A 22007-nucleotide genomic window follows, 5' to 3' on the forward strand; every position below is an offset into this window, starting at 1 on the left:
AGCCTGCTGAAATTACTCAAATTCGCCAATTCTAAACCTGCTTGCCCTGCTTTGCCCATTCCTTCTTCTGGAAACCATAATAAAGGCTCATGCCCACAGTCCCCCTCTCTCCCCCTGCCTCGTGATCAACCCCAGCGCCTCCACGTGTGGCGCCCCACAGATCCATCTCTTGGGATCTGTGAGTAAAATAAACTACCTTTTTAATGGCAGTCGTTTCCCAATCTGTCGGCCTCACCAAACCTAAATAACAATTACACTTATTAAAAAGGCTGAGACTCCACAAGATTTGTGCATACAGATGTTCTCATGAACAGCTTCGAGAGAGTGATAGACAGGGCAAGGGGAGAAATCGAACTGTGATGCAGTCACAGTGGAAGCCTCAGCTGACCCTAGAAGCAGCTCTGAAGCTGGGATGGCCCTTCTGAGTTGTCCCGCTTGAGGCTAGGGGCCTGGGCTTAGGTACCCTTGCAGAGACGACTCAGAGGCTGCAGCGTGTCCCCAGAGAGGGAATGTGATTTTGCTTAAAGCAGTTCTCTTAGGCAGAGGGCGATTCCTGGAAAGAGACTTCACAGATCCACTACGGTGATACAGAAAGACATATGCTTCTTATTAACACTTTAAAAAACAAGATAAACTTACTTTAATTTCAAAGTCGTGATGAATAGTATTTTGAGACAGAAATAACAATCATATGTGACATTATTTCTCTGTGAGTGCTATCAGTGCCACATATAGCTAACACAACTAGGATTTGTTGCCTGCCTTCCTGATGGAAAAAAAAATGCTAAATTTCTGTTACAGGCAAGTGAAAATACAGACCTTCAAATCCACACACCCAGTTAAGAAGACCTGGGGAGCCGGGACCTTGTTTTGTTCATTTTTAGATCTCCAGAGTCGGCCACAGTTCTGCACACCTACTGACGTTTCTTGAGTCATTACTATAATTAAAACTGACGGGACACAATTAAAAAGGTAGAAATTTTAAAACGAACTCTTCCAAAGCAACGCCTCCGCAGCCTAAAGCAGCTACACTAGAGAGCCTCACTCTACGGCGACTCTCTGGCCCAGCCGAAGCTTCTCTCTGCCCGCTCTGGCCAGGAGGGGCGGGGCCAGGGAGGGACCCTCACACTTATAGGCCGAGGAGGGAGGGGGCGGGGCCTGCTCCTCCGTGATTGACGGAAGCCCTTCCCTTTCAGCCCGCGTGCCCGCCTTCCACGCGCCCGGAACTTCCGCCTTCGGAAGAGGAAGTAGCGGTGCGCTAGAGAGCTAGCGGTGACCCGGGCAACCAGCGGTGATCGAGCGAGGGGAAGGTGGTGCCGGCGGGTCGCTGCCACTGCGCGCCGGAGTTGGCGGTTAGAGGCGGGGCCGGCAGCCCGGGACCGGAGTCAGGTGCGGAGGGGCGGGCTGGCTGAGGCCGTGGGGATCTGAGATCCTGGGACTCGACGGTAGCACGCGCGGGGACCGTGCGAGGAAGACTCTAGCCACGCCTTGCCCTCTACTGTCCTTTCCTTCCTTCCTCTAATCTTTTTTTCTATGCTATACCCTTCCCAGACCCCCAGACCCTCGCTGAGCTCCAGGGCCGGGGGTCTAATCTGGACTCAGTGGGCTTCCTTTCTCCCATCGGATCACCACCTAGAACCCCCTTCCTCCCAACCCCGGGCCTACACCCCCTCGCTGTGACATGACTTCTCAGGGACCTCCTCACCTCACCCCCGAAATCCGCACACCCTTAGAAACGTGTCCCCAAAGGTGGTGTAGATTTCACACTAGTATTTCCCAAGGTGGGTGACATGTTAAAGCTGTCCCTCGAAGTGGCGGGCGAAGTGGCGTCCCTGCCCAGCACATTTCCATAAGGATGACGAGGAGGAGAAACAAGGGTTGGCCAGATTAAGAAAACTGAGGGAGTAGTTGGAGCCCAGGCATCAGCATTAATCTATCTCTTTGCTCTGGCACCTGTGAATTTAGAATTGCTTGGATTCAACACTGCGATTCCAACCATGGGTTTGTCTGTATCTACCCCTGCTGTTGCAGTTCAGACCTCAAATGCTTCAGATCATCAGACAGCAGCCCCGCCTTCGGGATGCCCAATGCATGAAGGGAAGATGAAAGGTAATCTACCATTTGTCTAGGAGATAAAAACAAAAGAGAATTCTCAAAAGAATCCTCAGGAGGCAGTATAGCATTGCTAGTGGGGCCCCTAGGCCTGGGAGGGAGGCGACCTGGGTTCACTCCTTAGGTTGTTACTTACAAGTATGTGACTGTAGACAAGTTACTTCTCTAAGTCTCCACCCATCATCTGTAAGCTGAGGATATAATAATGATATCTCACAGGGTTAGTGTGACGATGGAGATAGTGCATGAGAGTGGAGGGATTCTTCCAGACATCAGCCCCCACCCCCAAAGTTTGCCGTTGTCTACTTCAGCGGTTCTCCCCCCGTCACCCCGCAGGACACCTGGCAACGCCTGGAGGCATTTTTGCTTGTCATAACTGAGAGGAGAGGGTGCATCTAATGAGTAGAAGCCAGGAGTTCTGCTAAACATCCTACAATGCACAGTGCAACCCTTAAAACAGAGGCCCCAAATGTCAAAGAGTGCCCAGGCTGAGAAACCTTGGTCTAGATCTCGCTGTCTTTCTTTACCAAGACAGCTTTACTCCTCCATCCGGTGGAGTACTCTCTGTGTAAAACTAAGGCATTGCCGGGACTTCCCTGGCGGTCCAGTGGTTAAGACTTCGCCTTCCAATGCAGGGGGTGCGGGTTCGATCCCTGGTCGGGGAGCTAAGATCCCACATGCCTCACGGCCAAAAAAACCAAAACATAAAACAGAAGCAATATTGTAACAAATTCAATAAAGACTTTAAAAATGGTCCACATCAAAAAAAGTCTTAAAAAAAAAAGTCATTGCATGATGGACTTGCTGTTCATTTTTTAAGTGCAAAGGGGAGAATGGAAATGCTTTCATTTTTAATCGGTCCACCTTCCGCTTTAGATTGTCCATGTAAAAGTATGGCCTGAATTCACCTGACGTGTGACTTCTTGTTTCAAGACCTGAGGGCAGGAAGCAGTGTTGCGTGCTTACTGAGTGCTGACACTCCCTTGTGTTGTAGCTGTTCATTCCCTCCGTCAGTCAGCAAGGATTTGCTCCCTGCCCACTCTGTGCCAGGCACTGATGGTTTCTGTGTGTTTGTTTTTGCACCGAGAGAACATCAGTGTCTGAAACAGACAAAAATCCTTTGCCTAGTGGAGTTTACATTCTCATCCTCATAATCCTGCATGGTAGGTTTTCCCCCTGTTTTATAGTTAAGGAAACTTACAAGTCACACAGCTAGTAAATGGCAAAGCCAGCGAAAATTCTGGGACCTTGGATAAGGACCAGTCCGATGCTCTTCCGGGGTTTCTTCATACAGGAAAGAATGGAGGCAGACTTGGACGAAACAGGTGTGTGCCTGCTCTGAGCATCCCCAGGAAATCACAGAGCCCTGTGTACGGTTTGATTTCATTTCCTGTGTATCCAGGAGAGCCGTCAGCTGAATTTGCATTAGGAAAGAATGTGGGTATCTGTAGGAGATCTAAGGGGCTAGTGGTTATATAATACGAAAAATGTAAACAGGATTTTCTCTCCAACACCCAGCTGGGATCAGTGACCCAGAGAAGACTGGCACTTGGAATGGTGGTGAGGAGAGAAGATATAACAAGTCTCCGTCTACCCCTGAGTAGACAGCTGTACAGGGTCCTAGGGAATGAGGGTCTGGGAGGAGAAGCAGAGGAAAGGAAGTGAAAGGAAACTTATCTTTTTTCGTGTAGGGCACCCAGCATTCAGTGTATTCCTGGTGCTAACTGCTGCTGCTTAAGATAAGGGTTCCTTTACACAAGCGCTGTCTTCCTGGACCGTAGCTCTCCCAATGCCTGCCCCCCACCTCCTGAGTCTACACTGCCTTCTGGGTCCGCACACTCGCTTCCATCAGCACCCAGGATCCTTGGGCACTCACTACCCTGCCCGCTGCTGTTCTTGCAGGTGCAGACCTTTCCTCTTAGGTGGCATCTGGATCCTACGTGGATTGTGGAACGTTTTCTTTAATGTGTGCCCTTGCTTGATAACGGGGGAATAGAACCTCGGCCAAGTGGTAATTTTCTGGGCCCTGTTTTAGTCCTGGAGCAAAGCACAAGCAGAGTGGCATTCTGACTTTTCTCCAGTAGCCTTTTTGATGGCTCCTCTGCTCATTTTTTATCTCCTGTCCCCAGTCCCTGAGAGAAGGCATCAGTAATGAAAGCCTGGCCTCCTGTGTCCTGGTTGGGGTTGGATCTTGTCTGGAATTTGGGAACAGAAAGTCAGGGAGACCCAGTCACACGTGGCCCCGGCCCCACGGAGGTTCCTCTGTAGCAGCTCACAGCAGCTACCTTCCACCCCTTACTAAAACCCTGGTGTGGGCAGTAGCTTCTCTTGCAAATGCTGAGGCTTTGGGGTTTATTTTTACTAGGGGAATGACACAGTAAGCCAATGGGTACCCGTTTCTCTTTCAAGGGGAAAGTAAATTTATCGAACCTTTTGCTGGTCTTTAGGATGTTAGAATGTTGACTGGCTTAACTCTTGGCAGCTGTGAACAGTAGCAACCTGGCTTTGCCTGTGCTGGTGGGTCACTGGTCAGACATTCAGCTCTTCAGGGCCCAGGATGAGAGAGGCAGATGTCCTGCCTTTGTGGTGGCACTGTTTTTACCCTTCATCTATTTCAGGCCGTGAAGTGAGTGCCGAGCCATCCGACCCAACCTGTGGGAGCAAAACGAACTCTGTGCCTGCGCACCAAGAACGCGCGTACGAGTACGTGCAGTGTCCTGTCACCGGCGCGATGGCTGAGAATAAGGAGAACCTAGATCCTTCTAACCTGGTAATCCGCGCCCGGCCCCTCTTCCTAAAGTTTTTATGCAGAGATGCTTTTACAGACTCCAAGACAAACTGGTAGGATTGATTCTTCTGTCCTTTTAAAACAAAGAAGTCTGATATTCCATCCACAGTGAAAATCTAGAGTGTGTCACTAAGTGTAGTTTCAGAGAGCACCTGAGAAAGCAAAGGGCCATCCCGAAGCCCCAGAGAGGGCTGAACGGGAATAAGCCAGGCCAGAGGACGTTGCCTTTTGGGATAGAGTTGTTAGGAGGGCAGGAAATTCAATTAGGAGCACAGCTAGAATTCGGAGAGGTGTTGGAGGTCTGGGGAAACCTCGTAGGCACGCTGCAAGATTGGGGCGCCTCTTAAGGCACACCTGGGTGCCAGCCTGCACGGCAGTGACTAGGGTGGTGCAGTGTCACGTGGCAGCCAGCAATGGAATGCCATCGAGAAAGCAGTGGTATTCTGCTATCTGCCTATCTATAAATACACACATACACACACACATATATATACATAGCCCCACCTTCTCTTTTCCAGGAATTTGTAGCAGTGCCTGCCCATCATGGTATTAGTTTTTACTTTTTAATCCTTGAGGAGAAGGAGACCAAATTTTTTTTTTTTTTTTTTTTTTATTTATTTATTTATTTATTTTTGGCTGTGTTGGGTCTTCTTTTCTGTGCGAGGGCTTTCTCCCGTTGTGGAGAGCAGGGGCCACTCTTCATCGCGGGGCGCGGGCCTCTCACTGTCGTGGCCTCTCTTGTTGAGGAGCACAGGCTCCAGACGCGCAGTCTCAGTAGTTGTGGCTCACGGGCTTAGTTGCTCCGCGGCATGTGGGATCTTCCCAGACCAGGGCTCGAACCCGTGTCCCCTGCATTGGCAGGCAGATTCTTAACCACTGCGCCACCAGGGAAGCCCAGGAGACCAAATTTTTAACTACAGCGTGCATTTACCATTTATGAGAACTCAAAACAACAAGGAAAAACAGCCAAATGACCTGAGAGGTCTGAAACTTTGATGTCGCTGGTTTAATAGGGAACCTGTGCTGTGTTTGTGATGCCTTGCTTTCTAGGAAGCAGTTAATTATATTGTTTCAACTTTATATCTCTGACCTTTTTTTTAAAAAACCCACTTATTTTATTTAGATGCCACCACCTAATCAGACGCCGGCCCCCGATCAGCCGTTTGCACTATCTACTGTGAGACAGGAGTCGTCTATTCCGAGGGCAGATTCAGATAAAAAGTGGGTTTATCCTTCCGAACAGATGTTCTGGAATGCGATGTTAAGGAAAGGGTGAGTGAGTGAGCACATTACTGAGGGTATAAATTTGCTCGTGAATCTAAAACCTCTTTCACATTTAATTCTTAGATGAATTAAATGTGAAAGAGGTTTTTAATCCCCCAGACGTACAGTAAATGTTTATGACAATCAACTGATTTTTCAGACTCATCAGAATATAAGTGCAAGGCCAATGTATTAGGATTCTCCAGAGAAACAGAACTAACAGGATGTGTATGTCTTTCTATACGTATAGAGAGATTTGTGATAAGGAATTGACTCACAGTTATGAAGCCTGAGAAGTCCCACAATCTGCTCGGCAGGGTGGAGACACAGGAGAGCCGACGCTTCAGTTCAAGTCCTAAGGCAGGAAAAAAACCGATGTCCCTGTTGGAAAGCAGGCAGGCAGAAGGAATTCCCTTTTACTGGCAGAGGCTCAGCCTTTTTGTTCTGCTTCAGCCTTCAGCTATTAGATCTGGGCACTCTCTGCCCATTTAAATATTAATCTCATCATAAAATTAACCCATCATAGCCAGTAATAGTTTAAAAAAAAAAGGTAACACTACTATATAAAATACTTGGGAAAGGTAGGGAATCGTGATGCTAATTGAAAAAGTGTCACCTTAAAAATAGATGGATCCTTGATATTTGGGTAAATCTGATTTTTGGTGACTCAATGAAATGAGTACACGGCACTCTCAGTAATATTTGTCAAGTTTTACCAAAATGTTCTTTCCTAGGTGGACATGGAAGGATGAGGATATTAGTCAGAAAGACATGTATAATATCATTAAAATTCACAACCAGAACAACGAGCAGGCCTGGAAGGAAATTTTGAAGTGGGAAGCCCTTCACGCTGCGTAAGTATGTTTGAAGTCTTAAAAAAACATCCTTCCAGCATCTTCCTAGTGTCATCGCCACTTTCTGTGAAAAGAAATATAGAAGCATTTTATTCAAACAATGTGCTATTCTAATAAAACATTTTAGGTAGTAGGCCTGTTCCAGTGACTTGTGTGACAGACCACCCCGCTCAGCCATGTGAAATGGCAGCTATTTAATTATGCCCGTGGGTGTGGTGAGTCCCAAGTACAGAAAGGGCAGAGCAGGGGTGGCTCATCTCTGCTCCCTGATGCATGGGGTCTCAGCCACCAAGACTCCGTGGTCAGGGGTGGCTTGACAGCCATGGGCTGGAATCCTCTGGCAAGTGATGCCAGCTGTCGGCCAGGACGCTTGCCCGTGGCCTCTAAATGTGGCTGCTTTGGCTTCTTCACACCATGGTGGCTGGGTTCCCAGAGCCAGAGTTCCAGAAAGCGGCAGATTCAAGGGGAGGGGCCGTAGACCCCAGCTGTCAACAGGAGGAGCGTGACAGTCCACTGCCCGCGGAGCATGGGGGCTGGGAGATTCTAAAATGCTCTCCGCCCAAAGGGAGCTGGGAAAAACAGCTTTGTTTGTTCACTCAGCAGCGTTTATTGAACCCCCACTAGGAGCAAACATCAAGCGGCATCTTTGCACGTGGTCCTCTTTCTCAGGGAGACTCTAGCCAAATGCAGTTGCGCGTTAGTGGCGCTGGGCCATCAGCCTGTTCAGAGCCGCGGTCCTCATGCTTTAGCTGCATCAGATCACCTGAGGGTTTGTTAAAATACCGAGCGCTGGGCCTCACCCCTAGGGTTTGTGATTCAGTCAGTCTGGGGTGAGGCCCAAACTTAGCATTTCCAGAATGATGCCGGTTTGAGGGCTCCCCCTGGAGCAGCGGGGGGCGGGGGGTGGAGTCTCCACGGAGCCAGATTTTACCATATGGTCGGTGGCTAATATTTTTAATTCACGGCAAAATGCGAGTGATTAATTTCTTGGGTAAAATCCACTTAATGATTTTTAAGATGCTCTGTTTGTTTTTTCATACTTGGACTCTGGAGTTCATTAGCCACTCCCTGGGTGTCACTTGGCCGGGCGCGGGGCCTGGGCCAGGTGGGTGAGCCACGCTGCAAGCACATTTCCCCTCCCAGTTCCCCGGGACGGGCAGGCGCCATCCTCCTGGCTGGCTCGTGACGGGGGCTACGAACGTCTGCGGCGACTTGTGCTGAAAGTGTGCTGTTGTTAAAGCCGAGAAGGGAAGGAGCTTGGCTAGTCCTCGCCTGGGGCCCCGTCACACTCGGGGTGCTTTTCTCCCTCCCAGTTCATTAGAGAGACCCGTCCAGGCCGAAGCCTGTCTCAACAATGACGGCAGCTGCCAAGACAAGCTGCCCGATGCCTCACACTTTTCCTCCTGAGAGTATATCCCCACCCCATGTGGAAAGGCCCTGTTCCCTCACTCCTGCCAAGAGCAGTGCAGATGTATGGAGGGAAAGGGGGGGGGAGTGAAACATACTTGATCCAGAAGTAAAGCACAGAATTTTTAACGAATTGGGGTATTTCTTTGAATTTTTTCGAAGTTACCTTTCTCTGTAAATGTGATATTATGTAAAATGCCTACAGAAAAATGTGTATTATTTAGAAACTGCCACACCCTGTTTTTCAAGGGAAAGAAAATATTTTAATAGACTTTTCTTCCTTGGGGATTTCTAGGGAGTGTCCTTGTGGTCCATCACTGATCCGGTTTGGAGGGAAAGCGAAAGAGTATTCACCAAGGGCAAGAATTCGTTCCTGGATGGGGTGAGTGTCAGTGCAGAAATGTTCTTTTCTGTCCCTCAGGTCAGGGTCTGCTTTCTCTTGGCACCAAAGCCAGACAGTGGAAGAACTGCGGTGCCAACTTCCAAGACGTCATCAGCGTTCAGCTGTAGACCTGTGCTCCCTCAAGGCGGCCACTGGCGGGCAGATTGCCTAGGGCGCCGCGGGCTGCTTCCTGTCTGGTTCTTACAGGATTGAAGCAAGTCATCTTCTGCGTTCTCGCATCTGTCCCCTCTCTCCTCCCACGCTCCATCTCTGTCCGCCAGAGCCGTCAGCGCTCCTGTTGTAGTCGGATTCGCAGCTCACACCCGCATTTCTGCAGGACCTCAGCTGACCTCCCAAGCCTGGGCGTCTTTCCCACCACTGACCTTATTCCCTTGTAGCAGATAAGCTGTCCTCTGATCGGGGCTCCTCCAGCTCTCCAGCCCCACCTGCCTTCAGCGCTGTGGACTGTTCTGACCTCCGAGTCTCACCTCCCATTAGACGTGGGCTCCAAGAGCAGGCCTCCCCATGCGCGGCCTCACCGTCTTGTTCACCGCCTAAACCCGAGCTGAACGCCCCACCAGCGTTTTAACCCCCGCCGGCATGTTTTCATTCCAGGTACGAGCTGCCTTTTGACAGGCACGACTGGATCGTCAACCGTTGCGGGACAGAAGTCAGATACGTCATTGACTACTACGATGGTGGCGAGGTCAACCAAGACTACCAGTTCACCATCTTGGATGTCCGGCCGGCTTTGGATTCGCTCTCGGCCGTGTGGGACCGGATGAAGGTCTCCTGGTGGCGCTGGACTTCCTAACCACTGCTTTGTCAGAGATGGGAATATATAAACTGGGTTTTTTTCTGAGCAATACATTAAACTGCTTTCCCCAAACTGAATTGCACTCCTGATATAATGGGAATGTCAAGGGGGTCATCACACCTTACATGTCACTTAGCAAAGGGTACTCTGCACATGCTCTTCTGAGTTCCATTTCCACCTTGCAGTTGATAGTGCATCATTTTAAGTTTTCTTCCCGTTTAGAGAAGTGGGAAGCACTCCCTTAGTTTTTCCTTTAACTGTAGTATTGCCTGTGTATTTAACCTAGAAAAGTCTGAACAACCTCCAAGAAAGACCTTTGCTTAAAACATGAAGAGAGCTGCTTTTTTCCTCCCTGTTCTCTCTTAAATACTGACACGTAGATCTGAAAGCCCATGGAATGCTCAGGAGCTTTGACCTGGTCCAGTGTTTCAATTACAAGTGTTCTGTTACGCCTTTGAAAAAGTTACCAACATTTCTAAAGTCCCTGCAATATAGTAGTGACCCCTGAAGGAAATGCAGTCACACACTGGAAATGCACTCAGCCAAACTGAAGTGTGTCTTGGCTCTACAAATTTTTGCTTATGTGGATTTTTCACACTGGACCTTGATCTAGAATAATTTCAGCTCCCCCATGACTTGATGATGCACGTGCATTGGAGTATGTATGTGTTTTAACTTTTTAAATATTTTTGTTTTAATTCCCATTGTTCTGATATGTAACTCTGCTCCCCGCAAGCAGACCTCACTGTACTGGCATTTGACAACTTAATCCCACCCTTGAGTCCTATTCTTTCCCCTGCCTGAAGGCTTTCTCTGCTCGGCCTCATCTGAACCAGGAAGGTCTGGCTGAAGTCGCAGTGCTAGGGACAGTCCCACTCTAAAACACGATTCTATTTTTTCCATTGTTAGAATTCACAAGGAGAATATTTTTCCCAGATGTAGAATGGCTGCATCGACTCACTGTCTCCGTTCACATTTGTTTTTTAAGGGAGCTCTAAGTTTGCCATTGAAATTCTTTATACCAGTAATCCATACACTGGTTGTTCAGCTTATAGCAGCATGTTACAGATGACTGTTGGGTGTTGTTTTTTGGGGGGTTTTTTAAGTGTTAATAATATTAACTCATTTGTCCTGAATACTGTAGTGTTAAATTAGTAGATGGACTTAGCAGTCTGGAGTGATTCATTTGGTATGAATTTCATTTGTTGTGTCTGTTTTGTGTGGACTTTTAAAAATCCAACAACCCTAAACTCTTCTACATTTCAAAATACTTGTGTGTTTTCAAAGAAAATAAAGCTGATAGTTAACAGGTTTTGAAAATCTTTTAAGAGTAACTTTACACTTATTCCATCAGACAGATGAAATATTTCTAATCTGAGGAAAATAATTACTGTTGGCATGTGTTTTGGTCCTAAGTGTCATTGAGTAAGTATAGGTTAAGGCATTATTATGAGAAACCACGTGTTGTAACTGGAAACTGAAAATTGAGCCGCAGGCAGGGAATCACCCCTTTGTAGGATTCTAGTATTTCTTGAGAAAAACCACCTCTAAAGTAAACTGTCAGGTGAACCCGATGACAAGATCACGTTTGTACACCCTTCCTCCACTCCGAGAGAAGACTAGAACCCTGGATATAAGAGCTGCTTGGTGTCCAAATTATACTTGATTGTATCCACGGATCAATACTTCTCTGCTCTGATAGGAGATTTCATTTATAACTTGAAATCAGTTTGGATATTCTCCAGGGTTTTAAACTAAGTCTTCAGTCGTAGACTCTTCAGAATCAGAACAAACTACTGCATCTAAGGCTAAGGATTAGCAAATGAGGTGAGGGTTTAAACTGGGACTGCAGATTAAAATGCAGCAGTATGCCTAGTGGATAAAGAAAACGTGAGGGAGAGAGAGGAAGATGACTATTACTCAGCCATAATAAGGAATAAAATCTTGCCATTTGCAATAGCATGGCAGGACCTTGAGAGCGTTATGACACGTGGAATAAGTCAGACCCAGAAAGACAAATACCATATGATGTCCCTTATATGCGGAATCCAAAACAGCCACAAGCACCCAAAAACCAGAGCTTGTAGATAGGACGTTGACATCGACGTTGGTGCTTGCCGAGTGTGGGGCAAATCTCCAGTTATAAAGCAAATAAGTACAAAGTACAGCGTGGTGACTACAGTTAATAAAACCGTAGTGCATATTTGAAAGTTGCTAAGATAGTAGATGTTAAAGTCACCACAAGAAAGGAAAAGAAAATTTCTAAGGTGACAGGTGTTAACGCCTTCTTGTGGCGATCATTTTACAACATATACAAATATCGAACCATCATGTTGTACGCCTGAAATTACACGGCATTATACGGCAATTATACCACAATTTTAGAAAAAGAAAAAAAGAATGAGTGTCCTGGAGGCAGACGGCTGGCTTAGAACCACGACTCAGCCCTTCACTCATCTCAGTATCTCTGGGCCTCAGCTTTCTTGGCCATAAAAAGAATTAATAGAACTGACTGTTTTTGTTCGTTCACATGGCTATTACAAATACCATCAACTGGGTGGCTTATAAACAATAGAAATTCATTTCTCACCGTTCTGGAGGCTGGAAGGTCCAAGATCAAGGCACTAGCAGATTCGGTGTCTGGTAAGGAGGGCCGGCTTCCTGGTTCAGAGATGGCGTCTTCTTGTTTTGTTCACGTGATGGAAGGGCGAGAGAGGTCGCTGAGGTCTCTTTTATAGGTACTAATCCCATTCCTGAGGGCTCCTCCCTCATGACCTAATCACCTCCCAAACCACCTGAAAGCACTTAGAGCCTGCAGCGGGGAAAGGCTTAATGAACGTCAGCCATTGCCTCATCATCACCAAGGGGGAAAGGGCATGGATAGGAAGAAAAGAAGTACTGAGAAATGATACCCACCCTCTGACTTCTCCCAAGAAGAATCTGTCTAGAGGGGGGACAGCAGAGCCTCCTCCTGATTTTCGTTAACTGCAAGGATTATCAGGTGCTTGCTCTAAGCGAGCTCATGTTATTTAAAATCGCTAAAGGGAAAAGACAGGTAGCAGTCTTTGACCTTTTAAAGAATATAAACACAACAGGGTGACATTTGGTTTACTTAATATGCCAGATCCACTCGGCAAAAATAAAGATTATAATTAGACCCTTGTGCTTCCTAATTTGAAATGTAGCTCATTGTGTCCTCAGGACCACAAAGGTATCCCCTCCATGGAAACTTGATATGTATCCAGATTCAAAATGGATATTACAACGTTATGTTTACTGCAAGTAAAATGTACCAAAAATCATTTCAAAAGCAACGTATTCCTCCTTACTTAAGGTAAAATTTTCGAAATTACATAATTTCTTAGATATATAGTATATTAAAGCAACACATCTCAGTTATCCACCCACCCCTCCCCCCAGTAACAGAAATGACACATTTTATTGCTGCAATGGAGGGGAAGCCATAGTACCTTAAATAAAATTCTCTGCCGTTTGTATATGTGGAAAACATCTAACTTCATGCTTCTGTACTCTACTCTCTTGCTTTGAAGAGAAAGCTGACAGCACTTTCTGCCAGGTTTTTAACACACATCACATGGCAAGCATTCCACTGTTTTTGTGAAATCATAGCAGGTACTGGAAATTAAAGTTTCTAAGACAAGTTTCTTCTTGGGGAGCCTATATCTATTTGGGGGATGAGGCTTACATTTATAATTACCTTTTACTTAATGCTTTAACATATACATTGTCACACGTGACAGGGGCTGCAGAAACTATTCATGTTGAGTGGTATAACCTAGGAATTGTGACGATTTCACAGTAACAGTGGAGTGGAGTCCTGATGGATGATTAAAGGTTATTATTTTGGAGCTCTGTGCAGAATCATCTTTTATACACATTGCTATTCCTTCTACATTTAGGATAAGTTAATGTGATGAGTTCCTGTGGCTCTTCAGTGGCTGGGTATGGAATATTATCAGGATGCTTTTGGCTGCAAGGAAGAGAATCCCCACTGGGACTCACCACCATAAGTGCAAGATTGGGCATGTGCCTGGTCGATTGCATCTCTCCAGATGACTTCCTTCCAACCTCAATTTCAACCTCATCTCAATTGGCTGATTTCTTTCATCATCATCAGATGGCTTCTAGTTGCTGTCTGAGCTTTCCAATCCTTATTTATGGCCAGTGGATATGAGACGGGGTGGGAGGGGGAAGCCTCCCGCAACCAATGGAAGATAAGTTTTCTCTTTAATCGATTTGGGCCAGTTTGGCATTAGGCCTGTGTCCTCACACCCCTCACCTTTTACATTCCCAGGAGAGTGCCTCGTGCTTAGATTAACTCAGACGAATCATTTGAAGAAAACTGCAGTGCCCACTAGAGAATTATATCACTAATTAATTTAAAAATCCCATCCTTAGCTGTCATTTCATTCAAGTATTTTTTCCTTCACTCTCTTAGGTTGGCATTTCAAATCTGGAGATGGTGGCTAGTGGAAAGGAAGAAGACAGGATTGGGGAATCTTCATTTCTAGACTGATTCTCTGCATTGGGGGGGATTTGAACAATCACTTTAGGTCTATAAGCCTCACTTTCCATACATTCTCTTGAAGGTTCCTTTCTGACCAGAATTCTAGGTTTTATGTGGCCTATTTCTCTCACGTTCGATGGACTGGGTTATGCCATGTTTTATGCTGAAAAGTTTTAAGCTCAGGGAAAAGAATGTGGTTTGAAAACCTACTTCAAACTAGTTTTTACATAAAGTACATCAATGGATGCACTCTTTTTTTTTAACATCTTTATTGGAGTATAATTGCTTTACAATGGTGTGTTAGTTTCTGCTGTATAACAAAGTGAATCAGCTATACATATACATATATCCCCATGTCCCCTCCCTCTTGCGTCTCCCTCCTTCCCACCCTCCGTATCCCACCCCTCTAGGTGGTCACAAAGCACCGAGCTGATCTCCCTGAGTGGATGCACTCTTAAAAGACTACATTTCAGATAATTCCTGGTTAACCAGTGCTTTCCTTTTCCTCTATAAAACATGCTGGCTTAGAAACAACCCAAAAGTCCATCAACTGATGACTGGACAAACAAATTGTCGTCCATCCATACAATGGAATCTTATTCAGCCATTAAAAGGAATGAAACACTGATATATGCTACAATGTGGATGAATCCTGAAAACATTATGCTAAGCAATACAAAGGGCCAAATATGGTATGATTCCATTTATAGAAATGTCTAGAATAGGTAAATCTATAGAGGCAGAAAGTAGATAGTGGTTGCCACAGTTGGGGTGAGAGAGGAACGGGGAGTGACTACTAATGGGTGTAGGGTTTTCTTTCAGGGGTGACGAAAATGTTCTAAAATTGATGGTTGCAAAACTGTGTGACTAGATTGGAAACCACTGAATTGTACACTTTAAATGTGTGAAGTCTCTGGTATATACTTATAGCTGAATAAATCTACTTGAAAAAAAGGAAAAAAATGTGCCGGCTGATCCCTACAGCTAACAGATCCCCCTCTGCTCCTATTAACCGAGTAGTCAGTCTACCAAGAGTCAGTAACTTAATTATTTTAATTAAGCAAAACAAAAGACGATGCATAAACCAAGTCTGTACATACTAAGGAGTGATTAAGAAGGGTTTAAAGGAGAATCACTAAAAATACTGCCATGAAACTGGAAAGCATTGGGGAAATACTGTAAACATCCAGAAAAATTCTTTGCTCACTGCTTCGCAGTGGTTTCTTCACTTTGCTGCAAAGAAACTGGAAGTGGGATGTTAGACGATGGCTGCGGATGAGCTAAGAAGGGGGAGTGGGCTGCTGGCCCTCCTGCACCCAGAGAAAGAAACAGCCGCGGCTCCACGTTGGAAGCTTAGCAAATGGTGTCCGTTTATGTGCTTTCAGTTAAAACGTAAGGCAAACTCATTTTATGATTTCCTGTTTCATCTGACTTTAAAAAATATGATTCGATACTGTTCTGACAAAGTATTGCATTAGGGCAGCATTTTGGATCTTGCTGCCTTTCCCCACTCCACCTCTCCCCATTCCGTGGTTTCCCCAGCTAGATGCTCTTCAAAATTCTGTGTAGATCAGAATCCCCTGGAGAGCTTGTTAAAAGGCAGATTGCTGGGCCCTCCCGCCAGGGGTCCTGATTCAGTAGGTGCCGAGAGAATTGGCATTCCGAGAGCGCGCCCGGGAGATGCTGGTGCTGATCCCAGGGCCAGGGTGCGAGCTTCGCGTTCCTCCTGCATCCTTCAAATCCTCTGCACTTCCACACGCTCCATCTTTGCGATGCATTGACAACTACCACGTATTTACACAGCCGTGGGTCAAAGTTCCAAGTAGGAAACGTGAAAGCAAATGTTATATGCAAACGCCACTTGTCCAATGTTGCTTATTCCCAAGTCGTCCTTGAAGTCCTCCCGCCCCCCCCCCCCCCAGTTCTAAATGCTGCAGAATTCCACCTTTGTCTTGTTTTAATAACGAAAACCTTTCCTTTGAAAGTTCATCTCACATCGCTTTGGTAGGTGATGATGGGGGCGGGGGAAGGTGACAGTGGGGTGAAGACAATGCCCACTCATCAGGGACACAGAAAACCCCTCTGATACTGGGTACTTCTTCTATGTGAATCGTGGTCTCAAAAGGCAGACGCTTTCCTGGTGGCCGCTCCCCTGAGCTGCAGAGGTGTTCTGGGTTGTCTCTGCTCCTTGAGCTTTGTTCACCATATTCGCATGCAAGGGCGTAACAAAGTGCCACAAACAGAGTGGTTTAAACACCAGAAATGTATTCCCTCCCAGTTCTGGAAGCTACAAGTAAGATCAAAATGTTGACAGAGCTGTGCCGCCTCTGAAGGTGCTAGAAGGTCTGTGTTCCGGGCCTCTCTCCCAGGTTCTGGCAGTTCTTGGCTTGTGGCAGCAGAACTCCAGTCTTCACAAGGCGTTCTCCCTGGGTATGTGTCTGTCTCTGCATCCAAACTTCCCCCTTTTTATTAGGGCAACAGTCATACTAGATTAGGGCCCACCCTAATGACCTCATCTTAAGTTGATCGTCTGCAAAGACCCTCTTTCCAAATAAGGTCACTCCCAGGTACTGGGGGTTAGGACTTCAACATCTTTTTGGTGGGGGACACAATTCAACCCATAACATTCGTGTTTGCAGAATGGCTGTGAACAACCGCACCGGGGCCAGGCCAGCTTGCCCCTCTGGCGTCTGAGCTCTGTCACTGCTGAATTGCTTCTTTGTTTGCACACTTTGCTCGGCAGTGACATTGCAAACCAGCACTGCCTTGGTCCCTAGCAAGTCTTTGCCCTTCTGCCAAGCTCAGCTGTGCTCACGGCTACAATGGCATCCGCCCCTCCAGATGGGATAAGCGGCTGATGGAGGCCAGAGGGGAGAGCAAGGCAACCAGCTCACCTCCTGCGAAGCAACAGGAAGGAAAACCAACCAGGCGACTCATCTGCCCTCAGGTTCCCCTCATGACTGAGTTTCCCAAGCAGATTCTGGACCCAGATCCTTGGTCTTTGACCAAGTAAAGTGATTTTACTTTAAGAGGACTCTGAGTTGCCATGTTTCTTTCCTGCATGAATAAGCGTGTTTCTAATTCCTTCTCTAATTCATTTTGCCCTTGTGGAGAAGACCACTCAGAATCCCAGACTTGGCATAAAGATGGTTTTAAGCTGAAGACATTTGAGATTCAACAGATGCAGAAAAAAGCCTTCCTGAGCTTCCCTTATCTGACTAAAAGCAACTTCTGGGAAATGAAGCTACCATAAATCCCCTCTCTGGGGGAGTTTTATGGTCCTGATGGAGACAGGAAAGACTGATCATACCTGTATAGACAACCATTATCAAAAACTTTCTTATCTCCCGTCTGCTCTCCTAAAAACCCGTTTGTTTTTCTTAAATAAACCTATTTGTTTTCCCCTTAGAAGCTGTTTCTCCCCACTCCTTTTTCCCTGCTAGGTTAGGTCTATAAACCTTTAACTATTTAAGGAGCCAGATAATTCTTCTGTTGGTTCCTGTATGCATATGAAATAAACCCTTTTCTCCTGTTAAAGTGCCTTTTGTTTAACTGGTGATTAAACACCTACACCCTCTAAGCAAACGTGGGCATCTTGTTTGTAAGGAAACAAGAAACAGCTTTGCTCCCCCTAGTGGACAACGGAAGGTTCGGTCCAAACAGCGGGTCCGCACACTTGGATGGCCCGCCCCCAAGTCCTGGTTCTGCTACCTTCCAGCTATGCGACCTTGGGCAACCCATTTGATGTCACTCTGAGTCTTTTGTGCGCCCTGGAAAATGAGGATAGTCATGGTTCCCGTCTACCGCTTGTGGGGGATGAAATGAGTTAATACGAGTGAAACAGACCAGAGCAGGTGTCGTTAATGTTAGCTCATCGTACCTGCATTTCGCAGCAGAGGGCTCCAATTTCTTTTTTCTAAAGTGATCTCACATGGGACATCAATTATACTGCCAGTTGTTAAATACGTGTTGTATGGCTGCCGCAACCCTAGGTATTTTCTCACTTAACCCTCAGAACAATCCTGGGAGTTGGGTGTTATTATGCTTCGACTACTCTGAGAAAAGGAGAATTAGCCAGTTAAAGTAACTGGTACCCAGCTAATGAATGATAAAGCCGGTAGTCAAGCTGTGTTCTCTCTGACCCTGAAGCCCACACTTTGAAACGTCACTGTTTCTTCAGTCATTAAATACTTATTGAGCACCAACCAGGAACCATGGAAATACACATCTGCTTCTCACGTTTACTCTTAAAGTTTAAATCTTAGGAGTGAAAAGGTGATGCATCACAGGCCGCTCGCCCGCCCTCTTTGTCCCCTACAGTACAGAGCTGCAGCGATGTGTCTTTGTGGGGCAAAGCTGGTTAGGAGACAGTGTCTCTGTGCTTGCCATCAGCTTCTCCCCAGACTGTCTCCTCCTTTCTTGAAAAACCTTTTTATCTGGAAAATAAGGTCCTACCTTTGTACTTGCCAGAAGGTGGACGGCCTTGTACTTTTTCTCCACTGCGTGGTAAACTGCTCGATCGTATTCATACGCATACGTTCAGCCAACATTTACCAAACACCAACTCTATGTCCGGTCTCTGCCCAGTCCTGAGGACATAGTCCCCGTCGTCAGGGACAGACTGGGAATGACCTACAGACAAAAATGTACGGCCGTACCCATAATGCACAGCGATGCTTGTTAACATGGTCACCTGCGCCAAATGCCAGAATAAGCGGCGATTCAGCGTGTTTCCGGGAGGGGAGGAGTCAAGCTAATTTTACAAGAAAATTAGCATTTGGCTGAATAGGAAGAACAAGGAAGAGCATTCGAGGCCCTTGGGACAGAGGCAGGAAAGCGTGTCCTGTCCGTGGGAATGGGGAGTTTTCTGCACGTGGCCAGAGTATGGGGAGAGATGAGATGCAGACGGCAGGTCGAGACCAGATTGTGAAGCGTTTTGACGTCATCATGAAGGATGTGGACCTTGTCCTCTAGGCCAGAGGTAAGAGCTGGCCCCGATGTCGTTTAAGCAGGGACGCGCCTACGACAAAATGAGTCAACAAGCCTGGGATCCCAGGGAGACTGCAGGCGAGACTCCCTGGACGGAGAGGTGGGTAGGGGATGGAGACCACGTGGCTCCTCGTGGAAGTCGAGGCTGCAGTTGGTCGTTCAGGGCTGTTGAGGCACCGTGGGGCATTCGGTGTAGATGTCAAGCAGGCTGTTGGGGACCTAGTGGCTAGCAAGGCTGCAGGTCAGGGTGGCCACACTTAGCAAATAGATGCTCCGTTCAACTGGAACGTCAGATAAACAGCAAATCCTTTTGTAATATTTGTGTGTCCCATGCAGTATCTGGGACAACGACTCTTTTAAAAGTGTAAGTATATCCCAAATGGTACCTGAGATATACTAAATTAAGATTAGTCATTTATCTGACACTCCAGTTGAACTGGGCTTCCTGTATCTTATCTGGCGACCCTACCTGAGAGGTACCAAGGTGGCGCGCTCTGGATCCTGGCCCCTTTCCCTACCATGCCAGGATGTGGAGCTTTTATTACTAAACCTGGGATGGCCCAGGCAGACTGGGATGAGTCTGAGTTGCTCACTCAAGGCTGAACAGATGTTGGTCAAATTGAATTGAGAGAATTTTCTGACCCTTCTGAAACCTCTGGGGGCCTTCGGTTGGGGCTGGTGCTGTGTGCACCGTGAGGAACCGCAGACCACGCCAGGCCAGGGGTCCACACCCCAGAGACCACTGTCTGCAGCTCCACATCTTCACGACGTCATCCGCTGCCTTGACCGTGCCAATGAATTCCAACCTTTATTGGAATTTTCCTGTGGTTTGGATTTTTTCTCCAGAAGAATATTTGCTACTGATTTAGTCCTGTTTTAAAATTCTGTCTGGTCGAAATGTTGTCCTGTTTTCATCTCTGTGTGACTCTTCCTCAGTCATTTCCTTTCTTCTCAGTTCACTTGAGTCCACCTCCTGCAGTTTGCTTATCAGAGCGACATACACCACAGGCCTGGACTGGGTCCTGACATCTCCTTAGATTTAATCCCAATGCTGTTTCTCTGTCAAGCAGATGTGTATTAAAATGTGCATAAGAAAAGAAGCAAGCTGGGCTTATTTAGAAATTTCTTCAATTTGCACACACTCCATTGGTAGAAGAGGTTTTTTTTTTCTATAAAAACCCACAACAAACGTATGATAATAGCTTCTTAGATCAAGACAGATTCCTGTTTGGCCATTTCTGCCATCATTCTGCCCCATTGCCAGAGACACAAAAACGGTGATTGAGTATTCAAAGATGCAGAGACATCTGTGGCACGTTGGAGCTTTTTTCTTGATTGTAGGATCTCTTTGCTCCCAGGAATGAGTGACTTCAACAGCCTGTTAAATGGTTTTGTCCAAATTGAAAGAGTTTGCTTTTTTTTTTTCTTGTCAGGTATTATAACATTTACAAGGTGTTAGAAATAACTCCAACTTCGACTCAGGTCTTTGGGGCTTGTGTGTGTGTTTTAAAACAGCTTATTTTCAGGCATAGAAAACAAACATATGGACACCAAGGGGGGAAAGGGGGGGTGGGGTGAATTGGGAGATTGGGATTGACATATATACATATATACACTATTGATACTATGTATAAACTATGTATAAAATAGATAACTAAGGAGAACCTACTGTACAGCTCAGGGAATTCTACTCAATGCTCTGTGGTGACCTAAATGGGAAGGAAATCCAAAAAAAGAGGGGATATACGTATATGTATAGCTGATTCACTTGGCTGTATGGTAGAAACTAACAACATTGTAATATACTCCAATAAAAATTAATTTAAAGAAACAGCTTATTTTCAATGTGATAAAGGCATCTGAGAAACAAGCTTTCACTCACTAAGCCAAAGATAGGGCCACTGGGCTTAAACCATCTAAAGAGAAAGGGAGAGTGAATATTGTTCATTACATGTACGTACTTGGGCATAAACAGGCACAGCACACACACACACACCACAATTTAATTGTATAAAAAAAATTCTGAGCCATGTTTTCTGGACTATTTTAGATCTGACTATTAATAGATAGACATACTTCACCTTTTGTGACACAGACGTCAACCTCAGGGCCATTTGATCTGGCAGTTTAAAAAATAGGACTATTAGGGCAAGAACCTGGTGGGGGGGCGGTCCCATATATCAGGCAGTTGAGTCCAGAAAGGAGACAGAGAACTGGCCAGACTGGTGTCAAATTCAAAGCCAAGAAAACACAGAGTCAGCGGGAGGAGGAAGAGAAGGGGTGGCACAGGAAAGCAACCTGTGGTCCACAGGCAGACAGCGTTTGCTCTGGGTCTTGTTGGCAACTTTGGGCTGTGTGTGGGCAGCCAGGAGGAACCAGAGGCCGGCAGGCGAATCCCTCCCGAGTCCCTGCCAGTGGCAGAAGTGCTGGACCCAATGACAGAGCTTGAAGATATCCTCATCATTCCCCCGAAAAGAGGCATCAGATAGCATTTTTAGACTTCATTATTTCAGCCCTGAAGCAAAAGGAGCATCTAAGGCCTATAGTGTAGATGTAATTTACAAGGATTGTGTTGGGCAACACCTGTCCGGCAGGTGGGAAACCTGAGTTCCCATCCTGGAGCAAACCACTTCCTCATCGACAATTGAGTTTCAAATGAGTGACAATCAGCCTTCACTTGCTTCAGTGTTACCGGGTTACGTCCCCAAGCCACCTGATATTTTTTACTAGCTCTTTAGCTGTGTATGTATAGTACTGCCATTATTTATTACACTTGGACTTGGGGATAGGGAGTGTATGTTTGGAATGGGGTGCGAGTTCATTCACTAGATTTAATGCCAGGGAACGAAGGCTTTGCTTAACTTTTT

General features: G+C 46.4%; 1 protein-coding gene across 2 annotated transcripts; it reads left to right on the forward strand.

The window, feature by feature from the left end:
* The first annotated feature begins 1243 nt into the window (after nt 1–1243).
* Nucleotides 1244–9700, forward strand: LOC132357687 (holocytochrome c-type synthase). Of its 2 annotated transcripts, none has more exons than XM_059911355.1 (7): nt 1244–1389; nt 1966–2109; nt 4731–4882; nt 6024–6172; nt 6898–7017; nt 8720–8806; nt 9422–9700. In XM_059911355.1, the coding sequence occupies exons 2-7, from the start codon at nt 1998–2000 to the stop codon at nt 9618–9620; spliced, it is 819 nt and encodes a 272-aa protein (XP_059767338.1). In that variant the 5' UTR covers nt 1244–1389; nt 1966–1997; the 3' UTR covers nt 9621–9700. The 2 variants fall into 2 exon arrangements, with proteins under 2 accessions (XP_059767338.1, XP_059767339.1); XM_059911356.1 differs by having other exon boundaries at nt 2032–2109.
* The last annotated feature ends 12307 nt before the right edge of the window (nt 9701–22007 follow it).

Source organism: Balaenoptera ricei, chromosome X (genome assembly GCF_028023285.1).
Source record: "Balaenoptera ricei isolate mBalRic1 chromosome X, mBalRic1.hap2, whole genome shotgun sequence".
Lineage (NCBI taxonomy): Eukaryota > Metazoa > Chordata > Mammalia > Artiodactyla > Balaenopteridae > Balaenoptera > Balaenoptera ricei.

Bases quoted from the DNA above. Each gene is read 5' to 3' on its own strand.
- LOC132357687 (XM_059911355.1), top strand. From the start codon at position 1,998: ATGGGTTTGTCTGTATCTACCCCTGCTGTTGCAGTTCAGACCTCAAAT. The intron at 7,018-8,719 runs GTAAGTATGTTT...GGGGATTTCTAG, and splicing joins TGGGAAGCCCTTCACGCTGC to GGAGTGTCCTTGTGGTCCAT. The intron at 8,807-9,421 runs GTGAGTGTCAGT...TTTTCATTCCAG, and splicing joins AGAATTCGTTCCTGGATGGG to GTACGAGCTGCCTTTTGACA.